The sequence below is a fragment of the Stegostoma tigrinum genome, chromosome 11 (assembly GCF_030684315.1).
Source record: "Stegostoma tigrinum isolate sSteTig4 chromosome 11, sSteTig4.hap1, whole genome shotgun sequence".
Lineage (NCBI taxonomy): Eukaryota > Metazoa > Chordata > Chondrichthyes > Orectolobiformes > Stegostomatidae > Stegostoma > Stegostoma tigrinum.
The window spans coordinates 4340371-4366904 of record NC_081364.1 but is presented as its reverse complement, the minus strand read 5'-3'; the positions used below and the strand labels follow the sequence as shown (position 1 = coordinate 4366904).

Below are 26534 nucleotides of genomic sequence, written 5' to 3'. Positions count from 1 at the left end.
GTAACTAAGCTGTTGGTAGAAGGCAGGCAGGGTTTTAGGATTTATCCTCCATATTATACTGTTATTCTCACGGGGGAAGCTAGAAGCCCACAGACTGAGAACATGAAAAACAGACAAAGTGTTTTCTGTTGTTGTTAAGCAAATCCTTTAGACCCAAATTTGCCAATAGTTGTATTGTAAATATAATTTTCAACTATACTGGGATATGTCAATTTGTTGAATTATAATCCATCAGCCCTCTCCTCCAATTCTCATCTCCCCAAATCTCCCTCCTCCCAATTCTCATTTCCCCAAATCTCCCTCCTCCGAATTCTCATTTCCCCAAATCTCCCTCCTCCCAATTCCATGTTAAGGGTCAAGGCATAACATGACAGCTGCATTGTTAACACCAGGACTTGAATCAGTATGAACGTTAACTCTACAATGTCCAACCACTCCTTTGGGTTTGCCAACGAGCACTTACAATGAGGGAAAGGTATGCGCCCATCAACCTCTCGCAGTGAGCACCCCGGGTTACAGCTCAAACTCATGGACAAGTGGAAAGCAGCAGCTTGACTACTACTTTCATGGACCAGGTGCCCAGTGCTCTCTTCCTCAGACAGCAGCACCCATTATATAACAGCTCCTGGCATTACTGATGCTTTGCCTCAAGTGTACAGGAGCTTGGTTACACCACACTGTACCATGTGTGATTTGGTCTCCTTATCTCAGAAGAGGTATTATTGACACAGAGGGCACGCAGCAAAGATTCAGCAGACTTGTACCCGGAATGATGTGACTGCTCTATAAAGCGAGACTGGACAAACTGGGTCTGTATTCTGGATAACAAAGTGTGAAGCTGGATGAACACAGCAGGCCAAGCAGCATCTCAGGAGCACAAAAGCTGACGTTTTGGGTCTAGACCCTTCATCAGAGAGCTTGGATTTTCCAGCATCTGCAGTTCCCATTATCTCTGGGTCTGTATTCTCTTGGGTTTCAAAGAATGAGAGGTGATCTCATTGCATGCGTTGAACTACTAATAGAGACGCAAGTAAGATGTTTCATATGGTTCAGGTGTCGAGACTAGGGTGGCACAATTTTAAAATTAGGGACATGCTAATTAGAACAAGGATGATGAGAATTTATTTTATTTGAAGGGTAGTGAATCTTTGGGAGTGCTGAAGAGGATCAATATTGGAGTATATTTAAAGTAGGATTTAATACAAAGGGTTATGTAGTGGTGCGGAGAAATGTATTTGATTAGCCATGATCAAGTATAAGGCAAAGGGACGTGCTTCTGTTCCTTTAATCACCCAAGTCATCTCAACAATGGCACTTGTGCAGGACTGCCTGGGCCTCCGGAGTCACTGAAAATGGTGAAGGCAGGAGGGCACCCTAAACAATAAAACAAAGAAAGCGACTATGACTTTTAAAGAAGGCCAATCTGGAGCATTTTAGTTGTTTTTTCGAGTAAAAAAATAAATAAATAGGCGGACAAGTGGGAGGAAAAACCGCAAGGGTTGCAGAATGGAAAGAAAATTACCTTTCCAGAAACTGGGAGAAGCAATTGTTTTGGATGGAAAGGGGTGACAATTTACATGAGTCTCCTGCTCTCAGCTATCAGATAACTGCCATTGTTTACCTTAGTAATCAGCACAAAAGCTGTTCAACCTGACATTTGTAAGAGGGAAGAGAAATAAAAATTGTCCCAGTCTGTTGTAACCAATTGTTGATAAGTTAGGCCAAAAACTTGCTTGTTGCTGGGCGGAGAACAGTAGGAAAAGCGTCGGGATGTTTCTCATACAGTGAAAATTTATTATGTTTCGAAAGAAAGGTTAATTTTATTTTTATTTTCGGTCCTTTGACTCCTGCTGGTCAATTTCACGGGTCAGTTTCTTAGTTTTGAGTCAATTCAATCAATGTAATATCCATTTGTTTGACTGAAGGGTAACTGTGTTAAATCAAAAGGCAACCACCCAAAATTTCAGATAAAAATAACGTGGGGCGCGCAAAGGTTAGAATTAGTTGAGCTGCATAAACTTATGATTTATTAAGGAGCACTCACTCGTCGTTAAAGAAACGCTCTTAAAATCAGACTGCTTGCTTAATTTAAGATACATTTTCAAAACGTCGGAAGGAGGCCAAGTCAATTAGAGCGCAGGGAGCAAAAGTACATTCCAAAGTACGATACAATATTTATCGAAGCAGAGTTGTTCCCTCTCCATCAAGAGAAAAGGGGCGCCCACAATCAGATCTCAATATAATTCCCAAAATATTACAAAAAGAAAACTGCAGACGCTGAGAATCTGAAGTACTGAAATTGCTGGAAAAACTCAACAGATTTGGCAGCATCTGTGGGGAGAAAACAGAGTTAATGTTTCGGGTCGAATGACCCTTCCTCAGGACTTTAGTGATTCCCTGTAATATCCCACTTCCGTGCGGATTCATTCTGACACAAATTCCACCGGTCCCCACCCCAACACACAAAACACACAGTCACAGAGGAATGGAGAATGTCTTTATAACCTGGTCACTCACATTGTGGAGCTTGAAGTAAAGGCCGCACGCGTTGCACACCGGGTCCCCGTTAGCGTTCCGCCGCCACAGGGTCGTCGTACTGGTCTGACAGTTAGCGCAGGAGGTCCCTGCTCTCCGGGCGGCCGACTGCAGGGACATAAAACAAGGGGGAGATTTCACTCGAACCTGCGCGTTCTGAAGGGGGCGGCGGGTATGTGAGAATGAAGAGGGGGAAGGGGGAGAATGAAGAGAGGAAGGGGGAGAATGAAGAGAGGGAAGGAAAGTGGTTTATATAATAACTGTGAAGAAAAATTACATCCGGATAACTTTCTCCATTTGCGTTGCTAATAAACGCCAGCACCTTGTACAGGACACTTTGTCTTATCCACAAACCCTGGCACAGACAGTGCTGAGTGCGTGTGTGCGTCTGTGTATGTATGCGTGTGTGTTTGTGTGACTGTGAGTGTGTGAATGTGTGTTTGTGTGACTGTGAGTGTGTGTATGTGTGTGTTTGTGTGACTGTGAGTGTGTGAATGTGTGTTTGTGTGACTGAGTGTGTGAATGTGTGTGTTTGTGTGACTGTGAGTGTGTGTGAATGTGTGTATGTGTGTTTGTGTGACTGTGAGTGTGTTTGTGTGTGAATGTGTGTGTATGAATGTGTATGTCTGTGTGTGTGAGTGTGAGTGAGAGTAAGTGTGTGTGTGTGTGTGTGTGTGTGTGTGTAACAGGGGAGGAGGACAAAACCCAGTCTGTGGCTGTCAAACTTCCCCACCCAAATTAAATAACAGCCCCTTTATTCTACAGCCCATGCCCGTCAAAATATATTCGCTATTTTAGCCACAATGTGTAACATCTCAGCCATTTCCCCCCAATTCGGATTACATATATAACCGCGTGTACGTGAGAAACGCTGGAAAACCTGGATTGTGAAATGCTTATTCAAAAATTCCAGGCGGGGACGTTACTGAATGGAATTAAAAATAATTCCAGTCCCTCTTGCCCTCAGCACCTCTTGGCCGAAATCCATTAAGGTGCACTGACCGCGAAAGAGAAGCGGGCCTAGCGGAGGGTTTTGTCTAGATGTTATTTTTAGCTGAATTCCCTGCGCTGAGCTGTTAGACAGAGCCGGTGTGAAATATTCGCCGGAGGTTTCGGGCCCGTTGCAATGTGAAACAATTGAGAAACCAAACGCCCAGTTGGTCTTTATTATAGATGACAGTCTTTTGCAGAACTTCAACTCCTTTCACTTGCAATGAACTGATTGGCGATGGCGAGTTTTGTTTTAAAACGGGTCTGATTTTATTTTTCTCTTCCCTCCCCCCTCCCCCTTTCTAATCAGAGTGGCAGAATTTATTACAAGTCTGGCCGGGACAAGCTTGAAGATCTCTCGCTCTCTCTCGCTGGTCACGGAACACAACCAGCTTAGTTCCTTATCTTCAACAAACAGACATCCGGTTCGGAACTTGCTGTCAGTATTTATAAAGGCTATTTAAAACCACCCAAACGAAAGTGCAAATTATTGACCATTACCACAAAGAAAACTGTTGTTTAAAAAGAATAACTATATTCAAACACACACACACACACACACAGGGAACGAACAATATGAATACATACAGATAGCGTCTCATTTATGGGGCGGCATTAAGAAAAATATTAATGTCATCGTTATTTTTCATCTCCTGGTTTTGATCTCATCGTTTTATTCCGGTTTGACAACCAGAAAGAAAATTTCAGATTGCACCAGTCCGTTTTATTTCCTCTGGGACCCAGCAATTACCCATCTTCACCTTCCCGGGCCCTACCTCTCCTTTCAATTTTAAAATTAATTAGTGCCGACTGCTTCATAAATTTGCTGGGCAGAGAGCAAATTATTTTGCAATATTTCTGGACCGGTTAAAGTGACGCTACAGAATTGTAGCGCAGGTAGGTAATCTGCCCTAGGGGCTTCGAACCGTCAGCATGAATGTTATTTTGGAATGCACAGTCTGGTTTTTGCGAGTCTGATTTTGGGACTTGTTAATAGTATTGTACGGGAAGTGCGCCTGCTCAGTTGCGTGTTAGAATCATTAGCAATCTGTTGTGGTCACTGTCCTCGTCTCTGGTCAGAGTTTTGTTTTAATTATCGTCACACCGACACACACACACAGACACGCACAGAGCCCCTCTATCCATAAGAACCCCAGTGGCCATTCTCATTCGCCTTGCCCAGGGATCAAGCTGAAAGTGATTCAGAAGCAAGGTCAAGGTTATGATCACAACGTTACACACTTGCAAAACCTACCAATCTCCTTTTCGGTTTAATGAGGGGCCTGTTCTGTCCGTTCATCTTATGGTAAAGACCACAAGCGTTGCATAGGTAATGTCCCGTTCCATCTCTTCTCCACAGCGGCGTGGAAGTCGCTCCACAATTGACACACTCTCGTCCCTCTGAAATCAGGGGGAAGTGGGAGGAAAAATAATCATCACTGGCCAGCCAGGAATCAAACACATGAATCAATGCCTCTGCCCGAGTAACGCCAGTCGAATTAAACCCGCCAGCTCACGCCCAATCACATCTTGCCCATTTATTTCAGAATTTCCTTCTGTCCAAACCAATGGACAGGAAGCCCGGGTATCTCTGGAACCGACAAAGCAGCATGGCGCATTAAACTGGAAAGTACAAATCTTTCGTGTCCCAATTTTAGCTGTTTCCAAATTGGAGAAAGTATCCTTTTGCTAACGCTCCTGTTTTGTTTGTTTCCAATTGCGACTTCTAAACAAAAATGTCATAATTCTGTTCGTTTTGTTTTGGGTTGGGAGGGGTTGCCGGGAGGAAATTGTAACCTTTACTTCAGAAAACATCTTACTTGTGGAGGATTCAATCAGCAGCAGGTTGGATAAGGCCGGAGTGGGGAAGGGGATTAAACCGATTTCCACCAACAGGCCTCTGGGCCCGGCTGATTAAACCGTGAAATCGATATTTGTTACCGAGAGCCAGAATAAAATCAGGCCAACGGTGCATTGCTTTTGTCAAAGCGATGGGCTGGAGTGTTTACAAAGAAAAGTTAATTCCCCATATCTATCGCTCGCAATTGTCATCCTAGCTACATCCTTATGTTTACTCAGTCATTAGATGACTAGCTTTCTTTTTAAAAAATTCCCTCCACATCCCCCAAAAACAGAACTGTGAAGAACACACAATGTAGCCTCCTCGCTTTAGGGGGAAACAACAATTGGCAAGATGTGTTCACGCAAAAGTAACTTAATACAGTATTTAAGGCAGAGAACGAGAGGCGCGAATGGACAGGTTCTATCCTGGAAATATTACGCTTTATTTACATAACAGATTTAGCCGATGTGATGACAGTAAACCTGACAGTGGAGAGACACACGCACACCGGCCCAGAACGAGCCCTGCAGAATGGAGCCTCTGCCAGAGATCTGAATAGTTCAGCAGGTTCCCATTGTCTGGAACCACCCCCATAATACACCCCCCGCTCTGCTGTGAAAGATTAACTGTAGCCTGAGCTAATCCTCGCATTCGATCGCCCTCCCAAAAATCACCGACCCCACATTTTAAATTATTGGCAGCATAAACACACTCTCGACTTCTAGATCGAAGTAAGTTTTGCTTTCTTAAAACAACTTTTTGAGCTGAATTCGCCAGGAAAAGGGCATCTTTTTCTTTTTACTGAGGCCCAATGCTTTCTGTACAATTTCAAAAACAAGTTCCGGAGTTCTGAAGAAGACTGCACTCAAACTGTCTCTCTCTCTCCCCACAGATTCTGCCAGACCTACTCAACTTCTCCAGCAATTTCTATTCAGGTTGCCAACAGCCGCAGTTCTTCGTCTTATATTTGCGTTAAAAATCTCAAGTTCTGGAACTCCCACTGTCTCGTACCTTGCTTCCAACAGCAACGTTGCTCGGTGCAGTGTTTTTATTTTGGGCGATTTACTTTGTACACCTCAGAAAGGCTAAGAATCAACATAGCGGCTCGTTAAAAATCTGACAGAATGAGCGGTGGGACGTGACTGAGGCAGGCCAGAATGTAAACCCAGACCAGAATTCAGAGGCACCGCCATTAAAAATAAAATCTGCTGGAGAAAGTATTCCTTTCGTAAACTGAGTCTTTTTTCCTTGCTACTGAACTTATATTTTCTTTAACAATCCTGCCGGATGGATAGAAAAATATATCTCCCACATCTGACCCATCACCCTCCTGTATGTTAAGAAATGTATCTAGTTAATATCACTTCACACCAACAGAAATGCAAACACAGTTTCACATTTTTAAAGATAATTGTACGAGTTGGAAATGTGATGGCTCAGAGAGTGCACACTGGAAACAATTCTGCGTCTGAGGGATGTGCGGCCTGTTAAGTTTCAGGATAGTTTGTGTTGGAGAGAGAAGGTTCCGGGGGGGGAATGTTGTTTTAGGGTGTTCGGGTCAAGGGGGTGGGGTGGGATTCGGGCCCGATCGTTCTCTTGCAGTGGCTGATATTTTAGGTTTCCCCGGGATACACTGAGCCAGAAACACATCTGGGCTCACACGCGGATGGGTGACAGACAGTAAGCACCAAACTGAACAGAAGCCGAGTCTGATTTAACGGAGGCGGCGGTGGGGCGGGGGGGTTGCTCTGGACGGCCCGTTGAAGGACGGGGTGGCGTATCCGAACACGCTGCTCACCCCCACCTCGTGAAACTTTTAATCGAGCTAAGCGGCGATTGGATTAACAATCAAGGCCTGTCGTTGTTCGGACAAAAACAACGACTTAATTAATATTCACTGAGCAAATTTTTAAAGGTTTAATTCTGGAATCGAAAGAATAGCCCCTCACACTGAAAACGAGACGTAAAACTTCAATTAAGATGTTCCGATTCACTTTTTTTCTTTTAAGATTCGTTTGCATGTTAATATTATTTTAAAAAATAAAACGGCGAAAATAATATTTAATGTGGACCTCTGTTTATTTTAAATCTATTCCAGTTGTGTTGAGTTTCTGATAGTGTAAGCTAATTATAAACTCTCCGCGAAGACAAACCGAGTGGAAAATTTAAGCTGAAGTCGTCTAATTTTATCTATTAAATTCAAAATGTTTTATTTTAAATATATATGTATATATCGTAAAGATTAAACCGTGACAGCGGGTCAAAGATATTTAAACGAAGTTTATTTTAAGATAGAATTATTATTCTTATTTTAATGTCGCTGTCCATTTTGAAGATGTACTTGCTTACCGGCACATAACCGTGTTTTGCTCCTGGATTTAGGTGTGAAATTAGAGGCGCCGGCTAGGAGACCGCTGGAGTGGAACAGGCTACTGCCGTAATCGTGGGTACCGTGCACATAGGCAGGGTAGGTGGGGAGAGGATGGTGAGTGGATGCAGTACTCGCTCCAAGCGATGGCATAGAAGTTCTAGAACATTCCAGTTTCATACCCTCAGCCATAGACACATGATACTTAATGGATCCCTTATCATCTTGCCGACCTGCTGCTGCCGCCGCTGAGCTGGAAGGGGACACCGAGCTGTGAGCGCCCAGATCCGGGGAGACGTCCTTGGGCGGGGTGGGTGGGAAGCTGAAGAGATGATGGGGACTGGAGTGAGCCGCCGCTGCCGCCGCCGCCGCCGCCGCTGCCGCCGCCGCCTGGGACAGGGACGGTGCGGAGCCGCTGCCCGGGTACACGGTGATGCTACTCGGGGCGCCCGGGTGCAGTGCTCCCTTGCTGAACGGGCTGACGGTCCACGCCGTGCTGTTATGGTGGTGATGGTGAGCAGTTACCAGCGCTTTACCGCTGTCCAGCCACGATAGCCCGGGACTGTGCAGGAGGTGGGGTCGGCAGACCTGGCCGCCCGTCAGACGAGCTGAAAACAATTTGTGAGACATTTCCCCGTCGTTAGTTCGTGTTTTTCTTTTGGCTCAGTAAATTCACGCAGGCAACATTCTCACATTCCAAACACGTCGAAAAAGTGACCCCAAAAACTTCTAAACAACCTCCTAAACTCCGAGGAGAAAGAGAGTGAGGGCAGGAGCCAGTCTAGAGCCACCCCCACACTCCTCTCTCACCTTCAAACCGAAAGATTGTTTTTCACAACCTGAGAAAATCTAATGATATCTCATTTTTTTTGATTTCATATCCGGGAAGTAGACGGTTTCGTTCGCCCGCTCTCTCTCTCTCTCTCTCCTCCTCTCCTACCTCCACCGCTACACCAACCCCCCCCTCCCCCCCGCCCACCTCTTCAACAATTTTGCGAAACCCGGGGAGGATTTAAAACAAAAAAACACCCAGAAACTCGTCCCCTCCTTCTGCCTTTATCAATGACCAGTTCGGAACAGTGAAACTTAACAAGGAATTAACTCTCCCCGAATCGAAATCAAAGGCAGAATTCCCGGGGTGTTTTATTGGTGGGGAGGGGGTTAGGATGTTGTATTTGTGTGTGTGTGTGTGTGTGTGTGTGTGTAAGAAGGAACTGTTAGCTGGAGGGGGGGGCTGTTGAATATAATGTCCCTCACCGTGGGCCTGTCGGTAGGAGACGGTGGCACGGGCGTGCGGAGAGTTGCTGTAATAAGGCGAGACCGGGCCCCCCTGACCGTCGAGATGGTTAAAAAACACATCGACCTCATCCGGGGGCAGCAGCTGACTGGGCTCCATGTAGTTGTGAGAAATGTTCGGGTGAGTTTCCGGGTGCTGGCCGTTCAGGACGGCATGATGGCTCACCCAACGAGGCTGTTCCGCAGCAACTTCCATAGCCTTTTCCAAACTGGGTCACTCTCTCTCTCTCTCTGTTTGACTTATTCCTTTTTTGAGGCGGGGGGAGGAGGGAGAGAGGAGGGGAGGGAACTTCTTTTTTTTTAAAAAATGTTAAAGCAAAACTGAAAGTCTCGCCTTGGCCAGGCCGAGTGGATTCGGTGCCTCACAAACAGAGCAGCGCACACCTGCAAAACAAAACCGAGAGGGAGACAGAGACAGATCGGTTAGTTCAAAAACAGCTAAACTATAACAGAGAGAGAGAGAGGCGGATAAACAAATGCACTGTTGCATAATTTGAAGAAAATGCGTTGATAAATACTCACACAAGTTTTGGAAAGTTTAACAAGTCCGGAATGCTAACGAAACAGCTCTCCCGCTGTCTACTCTCGTGCAGCTGTAGTCGGATTTGGGGATAGAGAGAGAGGGAGGGAGGGAGAGGGAGAGACAGAGTGTATTAAGGGGCGCTGGACGAAAGGCTGGTAAAATACAAAGCATCAGTGGTTTTTTGTGTTCCTGAAACCATTCCATTCCTCACACTGGCGCCAAGCAGCCCAGTCTGGTCCGTAAACATAGTGTGAACCACCCGTCAATAATAACGACGGGCAGCCAATGACAGAGGGCCAACTGACGGGCCGCTAACTCAAAACCTCATTGGCTCACAGAGAGAAAGGGAAAGAGAGAGAGAGAGACAAACACACACACACGAGAATATATAAAATAATCTGTATGTTTACAACTTTAAAATTAAACAAATCTTCACCGCTGCCATGAAAAAAAGTCAAACTACAACCGCATGACTCTGATAAACCAGGTAACTGAATCGTTCGATTTATCAACGTCTTAAGAAGAGACAGCTTTGAAGAATGAACTAAAAAGGGTTTTGTTTAATACAATAACCTACAATTGTTTGTAACTTTATTCGAGTACAGGGTCCTTTCACTGTAAATGTGTCTTTGGCAGATTTAGACACGAAGGCGGCGGGGGGGGGGTGTCATTGTAATTCTTTCTTACAGGTTCGATTGAATTAGCTTTGTCAACAAACCACATAAACTACGCACTTTGAGACGGAGTCAGGACACCAGTGCCCCCGAGGTTTCGGTCTCCCTCTCTCGCCCTGTTAGTCTTTTTGCATTAGATTTGCCAGGGGTTGGGGGGTTAAGGCGGTGTGTAATTGGGTAATGGGGGGGACTCCGTTTGATACGAGCTACAGATCACATACCCCGCCACTCTGACGCCGCGGGTCTGACGTCACCAATCTTGCAAAAATTTAACCAGGAAATGAAAATTTTCTCTGTTTAACCCTCCCCCCCGCCCCCCCCCCCCACACACACACATAACCCCAACTTCAATCTCTCCCCCTGCCCTTCAACAGAAAGCTATTTTTTGGGAAGGTATGTGAATGTTTGTGTTTCGGGCACAGTTTCCTTTTGAAACGACAGAACAGTTCTGCATTAACCAGTGGCATTAAAAACTTCAGAATGGCTCTCTTGTGAAAATGCTTTCATTCTCCTTGCTCAGACAAAAAACCCTTACCCTGCTACGTTGCCCCTCCTGCATTGTTAAATCATTTCCACACGGGTCTGGGGTGTTGAAAACGGCACATATACAATTGTGAGGCAGAATTGGAATTCTGGAGGTAGCGAGCTGACGTTTCCAACACCCAGTTTTGCTGACTTAAGTCACGAAAAGCCAACCGTTCAATAACCGTTGCGCTGTCTATCGAATCTGAACATCAGGGTCTCAACTTGGTTTCTGAAGGGTTTGAAAGTGGGGAAACGGAGAGGCGGCTGATAGCCATCGGAGCGAGGTGGGGGGGGGGGGAGTGAGGAACCGGCTATCCTTTTCAAACTGCAAATTAATTTCCCACCCCCGGAAAAAAAATCTAAAGAGCCGCGGATGCTGGAAATCTGAAACAAAAACAGAAATTTCTGGAGAAGGGTCACAGGACGCGAAACTTTCTGTTTCTCTCTCTCCACGGATGCTAAATTTCTTTCAACAGTTTTTGTTTATTGTTCTTTAGTTCCCCCACATCTAGTTGCATCTTATTCCCTGATGTGCGCCGAGTATCATTTTCAACAGGGTTGCAGACTTGTTTAACCCAAATCCGGGCAGTTTGCTCTCTGCTGGACTGTGCGAAACATCAACGATTTCTCTCCGATGCAGAAATTCCCTTCGCCAACACTAAGCTAGCTGGAACCAATATTAGATCCGTAACCATTTCATGTTTATTTGGGGGAGAGGTAGGCATTTTATATCCACGTGTAATTAGCAATAAAGTGCCCGCTCTATCCGCTAAACGAGGGACTCCAGTAAAGTATGTGTAAAATTATACTCTGGCCCTTTCGGTTCAATTGACCATGACGTCCTGTAGAAAGGAGTCAGCTTATAAACGAGGTAACTAATTTTATCCCCAACCCCTTCTCTAAGCCTCAGTGGGTCCAACTGAGTGTTTCAGGTTAGGTGGAAGGGAAGATGAAACAGGAAATGTTCCCATAGAGCGGAGGGTCAGTGTCCGGGAAGAGAGGCTGGTTTAAGGTGGTCAGCAAAAGAAACAGATGGAACATGAAGATTATTTAAACAGAAACAACTGCAGGGATCCAGGGCACTCTGAACCAAGAATGTCCAAAATAATGTTAAACAATTTGATCCATTTCTGACAGGGAAGAAGGCTGTCCAGTAACAAGCAAAGATTGGGAATGAACTGTGCATCTCTTTCAAAAGGGCCAGCACTGATTCGATGGGCCAGCTGGCGTTTTGCTCTGCTCTACCGTATTTCACCCCATCAGCACCTCCCGGTCCGCTCTTTTTCACTCAATACTAAAATTAAGACTAGAAGCAAAAATCGAAAGGCTGATACAATCCAAACTTGAGAGCTGACAAGAGACAGAATCATTTGCAAGTGGCCCCGAGCTCTCTCCATCCAGGAGGCAAATTCTGGATCTCCGAGTGGAGGGGAAACAGGGTGATTTGGGGTCTCAAACATTTAAATTAAACTAACAATTCAACCAACTCTTCCGGTTCCCTCTGTGCGTTGTTATTCTCTATTTCTACATTGATCTGACTGAAGACAAATACAGTTTTTATTTACTTATGTTCGGTGTGGATTTCGGGAGGTTTCTGACAACGCCGCTGGGTGCAGTGAGATGCTGAAGAGAGAGAGCATCGAACATTTCGGAATAGCTGAGTCTCACTGAACGGGGATTCCGCGCGTCCTGATCATTGAACTCTAAAGGAACCCGCTGTCGCTTCTTAAAAATATAAAATAAAACTAAAGACGGAAGACAAAATACACTCACCGCTAACACTAGCAGCAGGACTGTGATAAATTCATTTAAATCTCGGCTTTTGTAGCCGTGTTACGTTCCCCGGTTCTTCAACCCCACATTCCCAACTTTAAGCCTGTCAATTGTCCCGAAGTGAATTAATACCGTTTTACTAAAACAAACTATTTCAATTTACTCAAAATTAAATTTTTTAAAATGCTAGAATTGCTCAGAATCTGTTCACAAAGACGATTGTTGTACAGACTGGATGTAATTTTTTTCATTAAAAATGAGAGGACAGAATTGAAGATGCTGTTTGAGAAGGGACTGGGATAAGTTGGAAAATGGGTTAGGAAGTGGATCACCGGTGGATTGAGTGATACTTAATGATCTCGCTCTTACCTTCAGAATTTGTCTGTGTGAGTGTGTGAGTGTGTGTGGGTGTGAGTGTGTGAGTGTGTGTGTGTGGGTGTGTGTGTGTGTGTGTGAGTGTGTGTGTGTGTGAGTGTGTGTGTGTGTGTGTGTGAGTGTGTGTGTGTGTGAGTGTGTGTGGGTGTGAGTGTGTGAGTGTGTGTGGGTGAGAGAGAAAGGGTGGGGGGGCGTCTCTTTTGTCCGTCTGTTCACAACCCTCTCCAGATATACACGCACCTCTCCCGGAACGGTGCTCCAGTTAACCCACTCGGCCATATGTGTAACTATTCCATAGCGCCGATCTCCCGCCCGGGTTAACCCGCAACCGGAATGCTTCAATCCCTTCATCCCGGGAGTGAGCGGACCGTTAAACCGGATTAGCCAGGTTCCATCTTTTTACACGGTCCAGTTTTCCTTTCGCCGCTCGCAAAATTCGTGGCAACTGCGATTTCACGCTGCAAACATTTGCAGGGGAAAATAAGCACGCTGCGGGTAATTTGCCACACGACTTTAATCTGGCGGGTTACGGGGAATATTGAACAAATCAACTCGGATTAATGTCGCTGTCACTTTTTCGGTTGTGTGCCGCTTCAAAGAATACGGAAAATCGACGGAATTCTTTCGCAAGGAGAGAGACGGACACACACAAAACAAAACTCGCCTGAAAAACAGGCAGGTGTCTGTACGGCACCTCTGAAACAATATTTGTTATAACTTTTAAAAAATACTCGAAGTAGACCTCAGCCTCATATTCCAAACTCCACACTCGTCCGTAAACTCTGAAACCATCCTAATTAATAATTTCCATGTATTTTATTAATGACGGCGGTTTGTATTAATACCGAAGGCGGTGATTTAAATTGTAGAAGACATTATCAATCTGGACCATATTACCTCCCTGTCTTTGAGAACAGAAAAGGTTAGCACTAGTTTGGTGTTATTTATGTTGTTTTAAATCGATGTTTAATGCACAGTGCGTTCAGATTTCGACTCTAAAAGCCTCAGTACAGTCGGATCGGTTCTGTTACTGGTTGGGGGTACTTCAGAAACTATTTAATTGGGAAAATCTGGAACCCCTACAATATTCTCCGGTCAGTCAGGTTCCGAGCGAAGGTGCAATTCGTGCGATAGTTAACCCCGAGCGTTATTATCGCCGTAAAATGTTAACCTTCAGCGCAGCATCGAGCCGGAACCTGGATGATAGCTGCGAAGGTGAATTTAAATCTAGCCACTCTCCCCTCCGGAGCAGCAGCATTTTAACTTGTGAGCCTTCTCAAGCGTGAGAGATAAAATGGTTTGAAATGAGTGACTGACCTTTCTTGCTGGAGGCGGTGAGGCGCGGGGGCTGATAGGCGATGCCTCGCTCCCTCTCTCTCTCTCTCTCCCAGGCGAGCTGCCCTAAATGCAGCGCTCCTCCCGGGCGCTGGCTGTTGGTCTTTGAGGGTTTAATGATCCCGGCCCCAGCGCTGGCCAATGAGCGGAGGATTCAGGTGAACCAAAAATTCAGACACGTACCGCTGTGCTCAGCACCAGCTCTTCCGGGTTACACTGGAACACAAACATTCAGGTGAGGCCCGCATGCAGCTCCTGTAACACAGTCTAACAGGCTCAGTATTTACAATGCCCCAATCCGTTCATATGACGCAGGCTGCCCCTGCTGTGCGAAGGCTTCATGCTCAGCAACAAACTTGCTGCACGCACACACACACACTCACTTACACACGTACACACGCTCATTTACACTCACACACTCACTTCCACTCATACACACTTACATTCACACACACACTCATTTACACTCACACACTCTCACATTCACACACACACAGACACTCTCACACATTCACACACACACGCATTTACACACTCACTCACTTACACTCACACAGACTCACTCACACACTCACACTCACTCATTTACACACACTCTCACTCACACACTCATTTACACACACACTCATTTACACTCACACTCACTCATTCACACACACACAAACACACACACTCTCACTCACACACACTCATTTAACACACTCACTTACACTCACACAGACTCACTCACACTCACGCACTCACTTACACTCACACTCATTCACACACACACTCTTTCACTCACACACACACTCACTTACACACACGCACATATACACACATTCACTTACATACACATACAAACACACTCACTTTACACACACAGACACGCACACACCCACTTACACAGATAGACATACACACTTACAAACACTCACAGGCACACACATTCACACACAGACACACAAACACACACATTTACATACATAGACACACTGTCTCTGTCACGCACACACACTCTTACACAGACACACACTCATACACACACAGACACCCCCTCACAGACACACACTGTGTGTTCACAGTGCAAAGCCTTCAGCACACACAGTACATGCAATACAGTGTAGGATGCCTGACATACACGCAGTCGTCATCCCAGACGCGATTCTACAGGAAAGTGGCGGGATCGAATATCAGGTCCATATAAAATACTTTTGTCGAGTAAGTTATTTTAATGTCCCTCAGAGCTCCACGGTATAAACTTTCAGTCTTCATGTTTCTAGTATCTACACAGCGACAATCACACAGACCCACAGTCATAGAGTCACACATACAGATATAACCTAACACAATCACCCACAAACAAGCACACAGTGGCGCTCATATTAACCCTGTTATAGAGTTAAACACAGCTACACAAATACGCAGTTATACACAATGACACGCAGTCACAGAGATACACACGAGTACATCCGGCAGTACAATCAAACACCGTCTGAATATTGCTGATGGGGAACGACGAATTAACTTTCGTCTCCTTTTCAACAAACTGTAAAGCCAAGTTTTAATTTACAGGTTTGCACGGAAGTAATTTCACACAGTCACAGACAGAGTAACACAGTTACAAAGTCATACACAACCACGCATGCAGCTGTACACAATCCCACAGTCACACAAGATAAGACAGTTACACATGGCGCCATACAATCCATATGCACATGAATTCACACAGTCACACATGTATACCATCAAACACAGTAACATACACATGTATGTACACAGTCACGCATACAAATCTACATTATTGTAACACTTTGGGGAATAACAAATCTCAGAGGCATGAAAAGATGCAGAGACGCAGAGATAGATTAGCTATTTGTATGAAAGAATACTAATTGTGATTATTATAATAATGTGTTTTTGTAAGGCCCGGGATAAGTGTATCTCATAATTTAACTGCTCCCTCACCCACACTTCCCCTCCCCCCTCGCCCCCCCCCCCCCCCCCCCCACACACACACACACACACACACACACACACACCGCTTCCCTGCTTCCTTCAGTGAATTTGTAAATCTCTCACACAAAGGTACATTGCCGGTCATTGCGGTCGGTTCTCACTAGTTTCGAATATGAGCCGATTGATGATTCCTTTATCACCGCATAGACCTGCCATTAATTAGGTGAAAACAAACCACAATACTAATTTGGGCGGAGGGGAGGGGATGGGATCAACGCTTTACTGCTGGCCGATGAAAACTTAAGTCAGAGAGGGAGGGGGGGTGGGTTAGAGAGAAGGTCTCCCAATCGAATGTTTCCACAAAAAAACCCTCTAAAACTATTGCTTCCAGTGACATTTCGTGGTGTATGAAATAATTACACGTTTTAAAACCAACTGCAGTCCTTGTGAATGTTTATACTACACCTGTCTCTCTCTCGACTCGGACTGAAATGCAGTGTATTCACTGGAATATAAACACCTTTTAACTGATGCCACACTGCAATTTATTGAATTCAATTTTAAACCGTTTTCTCAACGTTCGTTCTCTTATTCTATCCCTACGACGTATCACTAGTGTCGACTGTACACCCGTTTTACAGTGAACCCCACCCCCACCAAAAACAAACGGGACGAAGGAGAATTGTAATTTTATAACGGCAAGGTTAGATTTCACTTGCTCAATGAAATAACAGGAGAGTTAGAAAGCACGGTGGGTGGACGTGGCGGTGAGACGGCTGAGGGGGGTGGTGGTGTGATGGAGGAAGGGATTTCCCCTCTGAGGATGGTTCGATCCTTGTTCCGGATGAAAAGTAACCTCGTCTCGATGAATTCAATAGAAATTCTCCCAAATCATCCAGAATGGAGTTATCTCATTTCCCGCCGCTCTAACTCCTAAACAGTTCACCCATATCTAAGCTGTTTTTGTTTCTAAAGACGGCTCTGATACATTTCCTTAAACTTACCCCTGTGTGTATGTTGGGTGAGGAGGTGGGTGCGTTTGGGGAGTGGGTGGTGGTGTGGAGATGCTAACCGAGGAGGGAGAGGGAGGTGAATGAATGCTGTTCCGCCTCGCTCTCCATCCAGACATTTCCCAGTCACACGGCGCCCCGGTTAAATGTTACATTTATGTTTTGAGAGCGATATTAAATATTACAAAGCCCGGAATTAGAGTTAGGCTTGTAGTTTCAGATGCATTGGCTGTTGAGGCGATTATTTTGATTGCGGGGTGGTTCAGACCCCGGGTCGCTCTCTCCCCCCGCACCTTTAAGCTGTTTAAATCTCTCGCCTTCTCTTGAATAAAAAGGATCAGGGCTGGAAGCTATTACAAAGATATCCATATTCTGACACCGGGCAGCAAGCGACATCTCATTGCTTAAAATAAAGGGAACCTGCTTTTTTCTATTCTTGCCTGTCAGTTCCTTTTGTTTTAGGGTTTGCCAGTCGCCAGTGAGCTGACATTGTACTACAATTGTTGTCTTTAAAAAAAATCCCGGAGTCAGATTGCAACAAAAGATTCCTCATTTTCAGCCGCTTGAAAGAAAAAAAAGAAATGTTTATTGAAAATGCAAAGCTGTGTAAAGCTGAGGCACGGGACTGGACGGCGGGATGCAGCTACAGAGCAGGTGCAGAACGCTACAATCCCAGAGCCAGGAAGAGAAGAAAATGCATTTTCATGTGGTTCACTATTGCCGTTTTTAGATATAAATACAGAAATTTATTCTTTACTCGTTGGACCAAAGGAAGTGGTTGACACGGATAGAGACTCTCCTTTTCTTGGCCCTTTAAAAAAAATATCATTTCCTTCAAGCATTTTGCTGTTGTGAATTTACATTTTAATTTATTATTCAATCGGACGATCTTAGGTTGAACCCTTAATTCTCTCCGTAGGTCAGATCTTGAGATTTGATTTTTTTTTTACAAAAAAATCACATATAACATTTGTTGTAACGCGTTACAAACGCATTAGGAATTTTGACAGACCGAACAACTTCGTATATCGCCGCCTCATTTAACCATGAAATGAGGGACATTTAATGTACAATGCTGATCATTCTGAAGAGTCACTGCACTACAAGCGTTAACTCTGTTTCTCTGTCTCCGCAAACGCTGCCAGACCTGCTGAGTTTCTCCAGCATTTTCTGTGTTTGAAAATTCTCCAACTCCAGTCGATTAAAATAATGTAAGACCCTACACAAAGTGGACATAAAATTATTGAACACTGCTGGGCTCAAACGAGTGGCTGCCTATTTCCCTATTCACCGATCGTTCTATCTCTCCAAATAACCAGCATTCTTTCCTCTTATTTATAGTCAAAGTGGTAGAAGCTGAATATTCACCAACATACAAAAACACGTATTCAGTCTATTTTCCTAGTTTCTCTCCTTTTAAACCACAATAATGCGAATGAACTCGCTTCAGCTGAGGTTGGGTCAGTCTCACTGAGGTATGTGGCACTTTTCATTGCACTTTCCGTTTCTAGCTGTTTATCGCTAATTTATTACTCCCAATCTGAGTTTTGTTAAAATTATGTCAAAAGGTAAATAAGTGTACGGATTATTGCCCAGTTTCATTGCAGCGCCCGATTATGTTGTATTTGATTTCTTGAGATGCTGGTCGTTCTGTACAACAGTGTAATGTTCATTCTGTTTAATATCAATTTAATCGCCCTCCGCGGGGTTTCGGTAACTGGCGTTCGTTTTTCAATCCCACCCACTTAATGTCAGTAATTATCACCCCTGGATAGTTTCTGACACCCCTGTCCCCTCCTGCCTCCTCCTTCTATTGCAGAGCTCTGGCCTTGTTCTTTGGTCGGTCCATTTGCAGCTGTCCAGCCCAAAGCGAACCTTCACCATCAACTCGGGCCGCCGAAGGAAGTGTTAGCATTGAAAGGACGGGCCGCCTGAACACACACAGACTCGGGGAGATGCCAAGGCGTCAGGGGAAAAAACCTGGCAACAATTCCAGATTCGTGCGTCCCCCCGTCCCCACCCCTCCACCCCGCCCCCCCACCCCCACCTCCTCGTCTCTCAGCTCCTAATACAAAGATACGATTTTGTTTTCAAAGGCAGACACACAGAAACCGAGCGAGTTTGAACTCTACCACTATTGACACTGCACCATGACATTGGGGACAAGCCCCCCTGCTCATCCTCTCTCTCCGCTTGCAGCTTTTGTTCGTCTCTTGCCAATCTCTAAGTCATTTGACTTTTTTTTTCAAATTTCGGGTGACGGGAAACAGAAGAAGTAGCAGCGGAACCGTCCGCCAATTCACCCGGGAAAGCTTTCGGTTCAGTTGTATTGTAAACTAAACAGCGAATAAGCTGAAACTGTGCGCAGCCAGGGCATTGTACAACTTTGTACAAAACCAGGTATACACCGGGTCAAGTACACAGGGTATGGGACACAGCCCATTACACAGCCTAGTGCACACAGCCTGCTATATAGCCCCGTACACAGCTCTGTACAGACGCGCACATTGCTACCAACCTGCCGGCAAAAGTCAGAAGCCGCACGACACCAGGTGATAGTCCAACGGGTCTATTTGACATCGCAAGCTTTTGGGGCGTAAACCCTTCGTCAGGTGACACGTGAATCAAACATGGAGAAATACACCGTATATTAAACATTCACTCACCTTCAAGCATGCTGGGAGCCATGATGTGGCGATGCCGGTGTTAGACTGGGATGGACAAAAACAGAAGAGACTTCACCTGACGAAGGAGCAGCGCTTGGAAAGCTTGTGATTTCAAATAAACCTGACTATAACCTGGCGTCGTGTGACTCTTAACCTTCTGGTAAACACAGTTTAATATAAACAGCATGGGCGCAAAACAGTCTAAACAATTCTTTATTGATGTTTTTTAAAAAGTATCATTGACGGAATGAGGGTGCCACTGACCAGGCTGCATTTAATGCCCATCCCTAATTGGCCAGGGGGCAGTTAAAAGCCAACCACATCGCATGTGAGTCTGGAGTCATATGTAGGCCAGACCAGGTAAGGATCGCAGTTTCCTTCCCTGAAGGACTGTTGGGTTTTTTCCCACAATCGACTCACGGTCATCATTACACTTTTAATTCCATTTTTTTTCTTAAATTTAATCTGTCGTGGCGGGATTCGAGCTCACGTTCCCAGAACATTATCTGGGTCTCTGAATAAACTACCCAGTGATAACACCACTAGGTCATTGCCTCCCCCAATAAATCAAAATAATCGGAACTATATGTGAGAGATACATAAACACACTCGATTGTAGAATATAGCTCCGATTATATCGTTGGTTTGGAACACAGCGTCCTCCACAGAGTCCTCTACACACAGACTGGTACAAGAGTAGTCGTACTCAATATTTATATATTATTTCAAATCATATACCGATTGTACGGTATATAACTCTGTACAATACATATGAAATAATGAAAAGCTTTGTAAACATCGCCGTCAACACAGTTCCATGTGCTGGACTTGCGATCATAATCTCTTGCAGAGCACGGAAGGTAACAAGTGAAATACATAAATATACCGTAAATTAAACATATACTCACCTTCTTCGTTTATCATATCATACACATTATGCTGTGTTTACTGAAGCTCATGCGGCCAAGATGCGGCTTAATTTAAATAAATATTAAGATTTGAAAATAAAAACCCACATGTTGTAAGGACGCAGTCGGCTCCGAGAGTCGTATTTAGAGCTGACAAAATGAAGCGAGGCAGTACCGCCAGTGACCTGGATGAACCACACCGCCCGCCCTGAACATCTCATTAACCTACCGATATCGAAGTTAAGCTTAAATAGATCTTCTTCAGAATTTCGCTCAAATAAATCGAAATTAAACATTTCAGACGGGAGGGGCGGCCCCCAAACTGCAGGGAGGTGTGTTCGTGTGTGGGGTGGGGTGGGGTGGGGGAGGGGGCCTGGGTGGTGGTGGGTAAGAGGAAGCCACGGCGCAAAATGCGATTTAAAAAAATATTAACGGCATTAACATCTGAATGAGCCAGCATCAGAAAATAAATATTAATCACAGATCAGGGAGCGAAATTGCCAATAAAACTCATCTTTGTAATGCTATAATTCCTGCCTGTCTTTAGATCACGGCTCTGGGGGAGGCTCCTTGATGTTGGGACGATAAGGTGTTATCAGTAATTTGCAGTCACATCCCCACAGTCCGTACATCAGGACTTTAATTAATCTCAAATCTGAAGCGAAAGTAACATCAGATAATTCCACATGATTAATATAGGACGGTAGCAATTTTCACAAGAAATGAAATGAACCATCATGGATTGCGATTCCAGTAATTCTGGAGTTTAAATCTCATATGGTAATAATTTACAAACTTGATGGGTAACAGTTTAACCGAATTAAATGTTTTTAGCCTCACATCACAGACCTGATATCAGATTGTCAAGTGATATGTTTATATGAAAGCGGCGATATTAATACTCATTCAGGGTGGAATCAAATGGATATATTTGAAAATGTACTTTTTTGAATAAATTAATATTTTGCTGTTCATGATCTAATTTTTCTCTGGGTACTTTAAAGGAGAATTTACTTTAATCATCGTTTCTTTCTGATTTCAGTGAAAGGAAGGGAGCAGTTCAAATTATTGCAGATATTTAATGTCGAACGATTCTCAATTAAAGTCTTTCCTTTTCCTCCAAACGTTGCAATCACAAAAAGCACACCAAATATTACAAACAAAAATATTGCAGCAAACATCACAAACAATAAATACATCAACAATAAACAAATGTGCCAGATATCACAAGCATCTTTGAACGAAATATTGTCCCGTGCCAGTGATTTAATCTGATCGAATAGATTTCTAAAAAGCCAGATCTCAGTCTTTTTTTTGTTCTAATCGACCGGATTTTGATCGAAACAGAACGTAGCCAAAATTCCCTTCCCCCAACAGCGGCCTGTCTCCAATTTGATTCCACGGAGTGACACAAGACAATATAATTCCTGTTACATCTCTTTCTCCTTCTGCCCGAGGTAGTCACAGGGCGGGAGACGGGGGGGAACAACTTAGTGTTTTCTAAAAAAAACAGGTCGGAACAACGTACAAATTCACACTGTGTAACCAGAGGGTACTCACTTTAATAAAACACTCAAGCCCACGCGTTATCAAGACAGAGATATAGATTTAATACATTTCCACGTGAGATCCGCTCTCATTAATGCAAAGTAATTTTTTATTCCTAGAAAACTAATCTTTTATTATCTTCCCCACCCCAATAAAAGGGGACAGACCATAAGAAACAGGCAAAACCCTTATCTCGGAGGCTCACAGCGTTGGTCTGCCAACGCTGATCGTTCGGGGAAGACACAGAGTTAGATTGCCTCCAATCTTATGTGAGATAAACGTGCCCTTATCTCCCTCTCACAGATTATCAACCTTTCAATTTGCCTGCTGAGCTTTTCCTTCTCACACCACCCCCACCTATTATCTCAATATCTCAGGCACCAACTAAACGGAGGCAGTGTACGCAGTTCAATTGCGGACAGGTAAAACTAACAATTGTTCCCCCGGAGCTTTCGATATTAAATCCTGGTAGAAAATCAACTGGGGCCCGGTACTGAGCTGAACTTCTCATTAAAACCTAGCCGCACGCGTTACAATGGCCAATATGTATCTGACATTCCAAGGTGATTTTCAATAAGCGAGTGAATTGATTCACGTGTTTTTTTTTTGGCTCCAGCGAGGCATCAAGATGTGAAATTGAGTGAAGCTCCCGAGGGCTAAACGATGCTCATGCCTCACATCCACCGCCAGTCACCCCCCTCCCACCCCCAAACCGCCAATGTTTTTAGCTGGTTTCGGTTCTTTGTCCGAAGGAACATTTAAATTGGTGACTCTGAACTGAACGAGTAAAGAAGCAGGAGATGTCCACGTATTCCCGGGGTTTTGTTCCCTCTTAACAGTCTTTCTCGACAAATATTTAGCATTTCGTTAGATTTTCCATGTGTTTTGGCGAGCAACAGCACCTGGACCGGGCTTCCTTGACCAGAGCGGAGCTTTTCACAAATAAAGTTTGTTAATTCAATTTGAATCTTCCCAATCTCTCCCTCTCACCTTCTCCCCACCCACCCACACACACTTTCAAGTCCCATTCTCCCCCTCCTTCGCTCTCCCACGTCTCGCCGTAACGGCCTGTGAGATCAGCGATATATGAGTAGTTTTGTTGATTTCACTGGTGAGCTGGAAAGGTTGAGTTACCCACCGTTACAAGCGCTCAGCGACCAGCCTGCCTGGTAAATGACTTAGAGCCAGACCAGGTAAGGTACAAATCCAAGATAATAAAATGTGAGGCTGGATGAACACAGCAGGCCCAACAGCATCTCAGGAGCACAAAAGCTGACGTTTCGGGCCTAGACCCTTCATCGGAGAGAGGGACGAGTATCTTTACAGAGCGTTCAAATCAATGTGGGACCAAGTTTTGACCCTCGGAGGGAGATTTAACGCGAATTACATTCAACATTGTCCATTCATTCCCAGAAATATTCGCGGCCGCCTCACCCGGAGCCCAAGACAGGGAAAATCGGATTCCACACAGACATATATGCTCCAAAATTATCATGAGTTTTACCCGCTCTAACGAACTCGGAAGAAAGAGGGATATTGGACACAAAACAGTTCTCTGTTGCTGTGTTTGAAGCCTGGCGCGCGGTGGAGTTAAATCCTCGAACGCACAGGGAGTTTACACTTTGCGCTGGGTGTTTGGAGGAGATACTTTTCTAAAAGGAAAATGCTTAGGTGATTGAAACCCAAAAGCGTGATCTCACACACACACACACGCACACACACAAACACACACACACACATACACACACACACAAACACACACACACGCACACACACAAACACACACACACATACACAAACACACACACATATACACACACACAAACACACACAAACACACACACACATACACAAACACACAAACACACACACATATACACACACATACGTAAACACACACACACATACAAACACACACACACATATACACACACATACACACACTCACATATACACACACACATATACACACACAAGCACACAAACACATATACACACACACATACAAACACACACACATACACACATATACACACACATACACACACGCACACACACAAACACACACACATATACACACATACACACACACAAGCACACACACATATACACACACACATATACACACACACATACACACACACAAGCACACAAACACATATACACACACACATACAAACACACACACATACACACACACATATACACACACATCTACACACACATACACACATACACACACAAGCACACACACATATACACACACATACAAACACACACATACAAACACACACACATACACACACATATACACACACATACAAACACACACATACAAACACATACACACGTATACACACACACATACAAACACACACATATACACACACATACACACATATACACACACACATACAAACACACACATATACACACACATACATACAAACACACACACATACAAACACACACACACATATACACACACACATATACACACACATACAAACACACACACACATACACACACATCTACACACACACATACACGCACACACACACATTTAAATAAGCTCAGGATCGTAATTCAGATTGTAGCGTTGGTAACCGAGACAGTACGGAAACATACAATTGCCTATACCCACCCCCACCCCCCAAAAACCATGCTAAACTCCTTCATCCGGGAGAAATCACACGGCTCGTTTTAAAGTTCAGTGCCATGTCTCATGATCAAGGAAAATCACGCACTCTGTTTCTACCCAGTGTGATAGAGGCTCTGCTCCTTATCCTGTCAAACTTTTTTTAAAAAGCTCCGTTTTTCGATCCTCACCTCCACAGCAACCCCAGCCCCGCCTTGTACGTGGACTGTGGGTGTACGTGTGGTGGCCTGCTCCTGGTCTTTAATGACGTTTCATGAATGGTCGACAGTCACATGTAAACATGTCACGCTGTCATACACCTTCTGGCCAGCGAAGGCGCCACAGGCAGGAGGATGCGACTCCAGCAACAAGTTGGCGGGAACAAAAGCAGAAGTTGCTGAAAAAGCTCAGCAGGTCTGGCAGCGTCTGTGAAGGAATAAAACAGAGTTAATGTTTCGGGTTCGGTGACCCTTTCCTCACAACAAGTCGGCGGGTTCTGGCTTAAATCCAGGCAACATTTATTCGATAATGGTAGCGGGAGGGGTTTGGAAGTCACACAAACAGGAGGTTATCTCTAAGATAAATGCATGAAGGCATTGCAATGTTCTGATGAAGGGTCTTCGGACACGAAATGTTTACTCTGCTTTCTTCCCACTGATGCTACCAGACCTGCTGTGTTTCGCCAGCAATTTCTGTTTTTGCTGCAATGCGCGTATCTGATTTAATGGCCTGGAAAAAGGTGGGGGCGGGGGGCGAGGTGGAATCACGCGACACTGGGTTACAGTCCAACACGTTTATCTGAGGTAACACGGTGTGGAGCTGGATGGACACAGCTGGCCAAGCAGCATCAGAGGAGCAGGAAAGCTGGCATTTCGGGTCGGGACCCTTCAAGGAACAAGACTCCGCCAGCTTGTGTTTTCACTAAACCTGTTGGGCCATCACCTGGAGTCGTGTAATTTTTGACTTTGTCCACCTATCCCCTCCCTACCTCCCCACCTACACCCACCTTTACTGGCCCCATCCCTGTCTCTGACCTGTCTGTCTCCTCCCCACCTATCTTCTCCTTTATCCATCTTCTATCCGCCTCCCTATTTATTTCAGAATCCCCTTCCCCTCCCCCATTTCTGAAGAAGGGTCTAGGCCCGAAACGACAGCTTTCCTGCTCCTCTGATGCTGCTTGGCCTGCTGTGTTCATCCAGCTCTACACCTTGTTATCTCAGATTCTCCAGCATCGGCAGTTCCCACTATCTCCGGGGCTTGATTTCAGTTCTTCCTCAGCGTGGACACGGCTGGGTGTCATTTGCGGACACAGGGCGCCATCTGGCGGCGTTACCGTCGGGAGCCTTCACTTTCCAGATCGCTGGAGGCGGAGGATTTTTGATCGCGGATGGTAATTAGTTCATTTCAGGCCCTGTTGTGTGTTCAAACCGTGCGTAGAGAAATCATTTAGTTTATCTCATTGTTGTGCAATGATGGAGAGAGTCTCTGAGACTGGAGGTGGCGCCAACTGGATTCATGTACTGACAGATAACAGGCGGGCTGTGTGTCGTAGAACAAAGCGACAATATTTGTTATTCTCTAAAAATAC

General features: G+C 44.8%; 1 protein-coding gene across 8 annotated transcripts in view; it reads right to left on the bottom strand.

Moving 5' to 3' along the window:
- LOC125460314 (GATA-binding factor 2-like) overlaps positions 1–20991 on the bottom strand; it is a 32186-nt gene extending 11195 nt beyond the window's left edge. The window contains exons 1-8 of one of the 8 annotated variants that reach the window (XM_059649720.1): positions 20760–20991; positions 14220–14453; positions 13143–13360; positions 9555–9625; positions 8994–9416; positions 7718–8344; positions 4781–4926; positions 2518–2643 (exon numbers count right to left, since the gene is read on the bottom strand). In XM_059649720.1, coding sequence (XP_059505703.1) covers positions 2518–2643; positions 4781–4926; positions 7718–8344; positions 8994–9228 — 1134 coding nt within the window. In that variant the 5' untranslated portion in view covers positions 9229–9416; positions 9555–9625; positions 13143–13360; positions 14220–14453; positions 20760–20991. Of the gene's footprint in view, positions 1–2517; positions 2644–4780; positions 4927–7717; positions 8345–8993; positions 9417–9554; positions 10432–13142; positions 13361–14219; positions 15334–19703; positions 19745–19851; positions 19936–20759 lie in introns of those variants that run through there. The other 7 variants (XM_048547659.2, XM_048547661.2, XM_048547662.2 and 4 more) reach the window with 7 other exon arrangements.
- Between the last annotated feature and the right edge of the window lie 5543 nt (positions 20992–26534).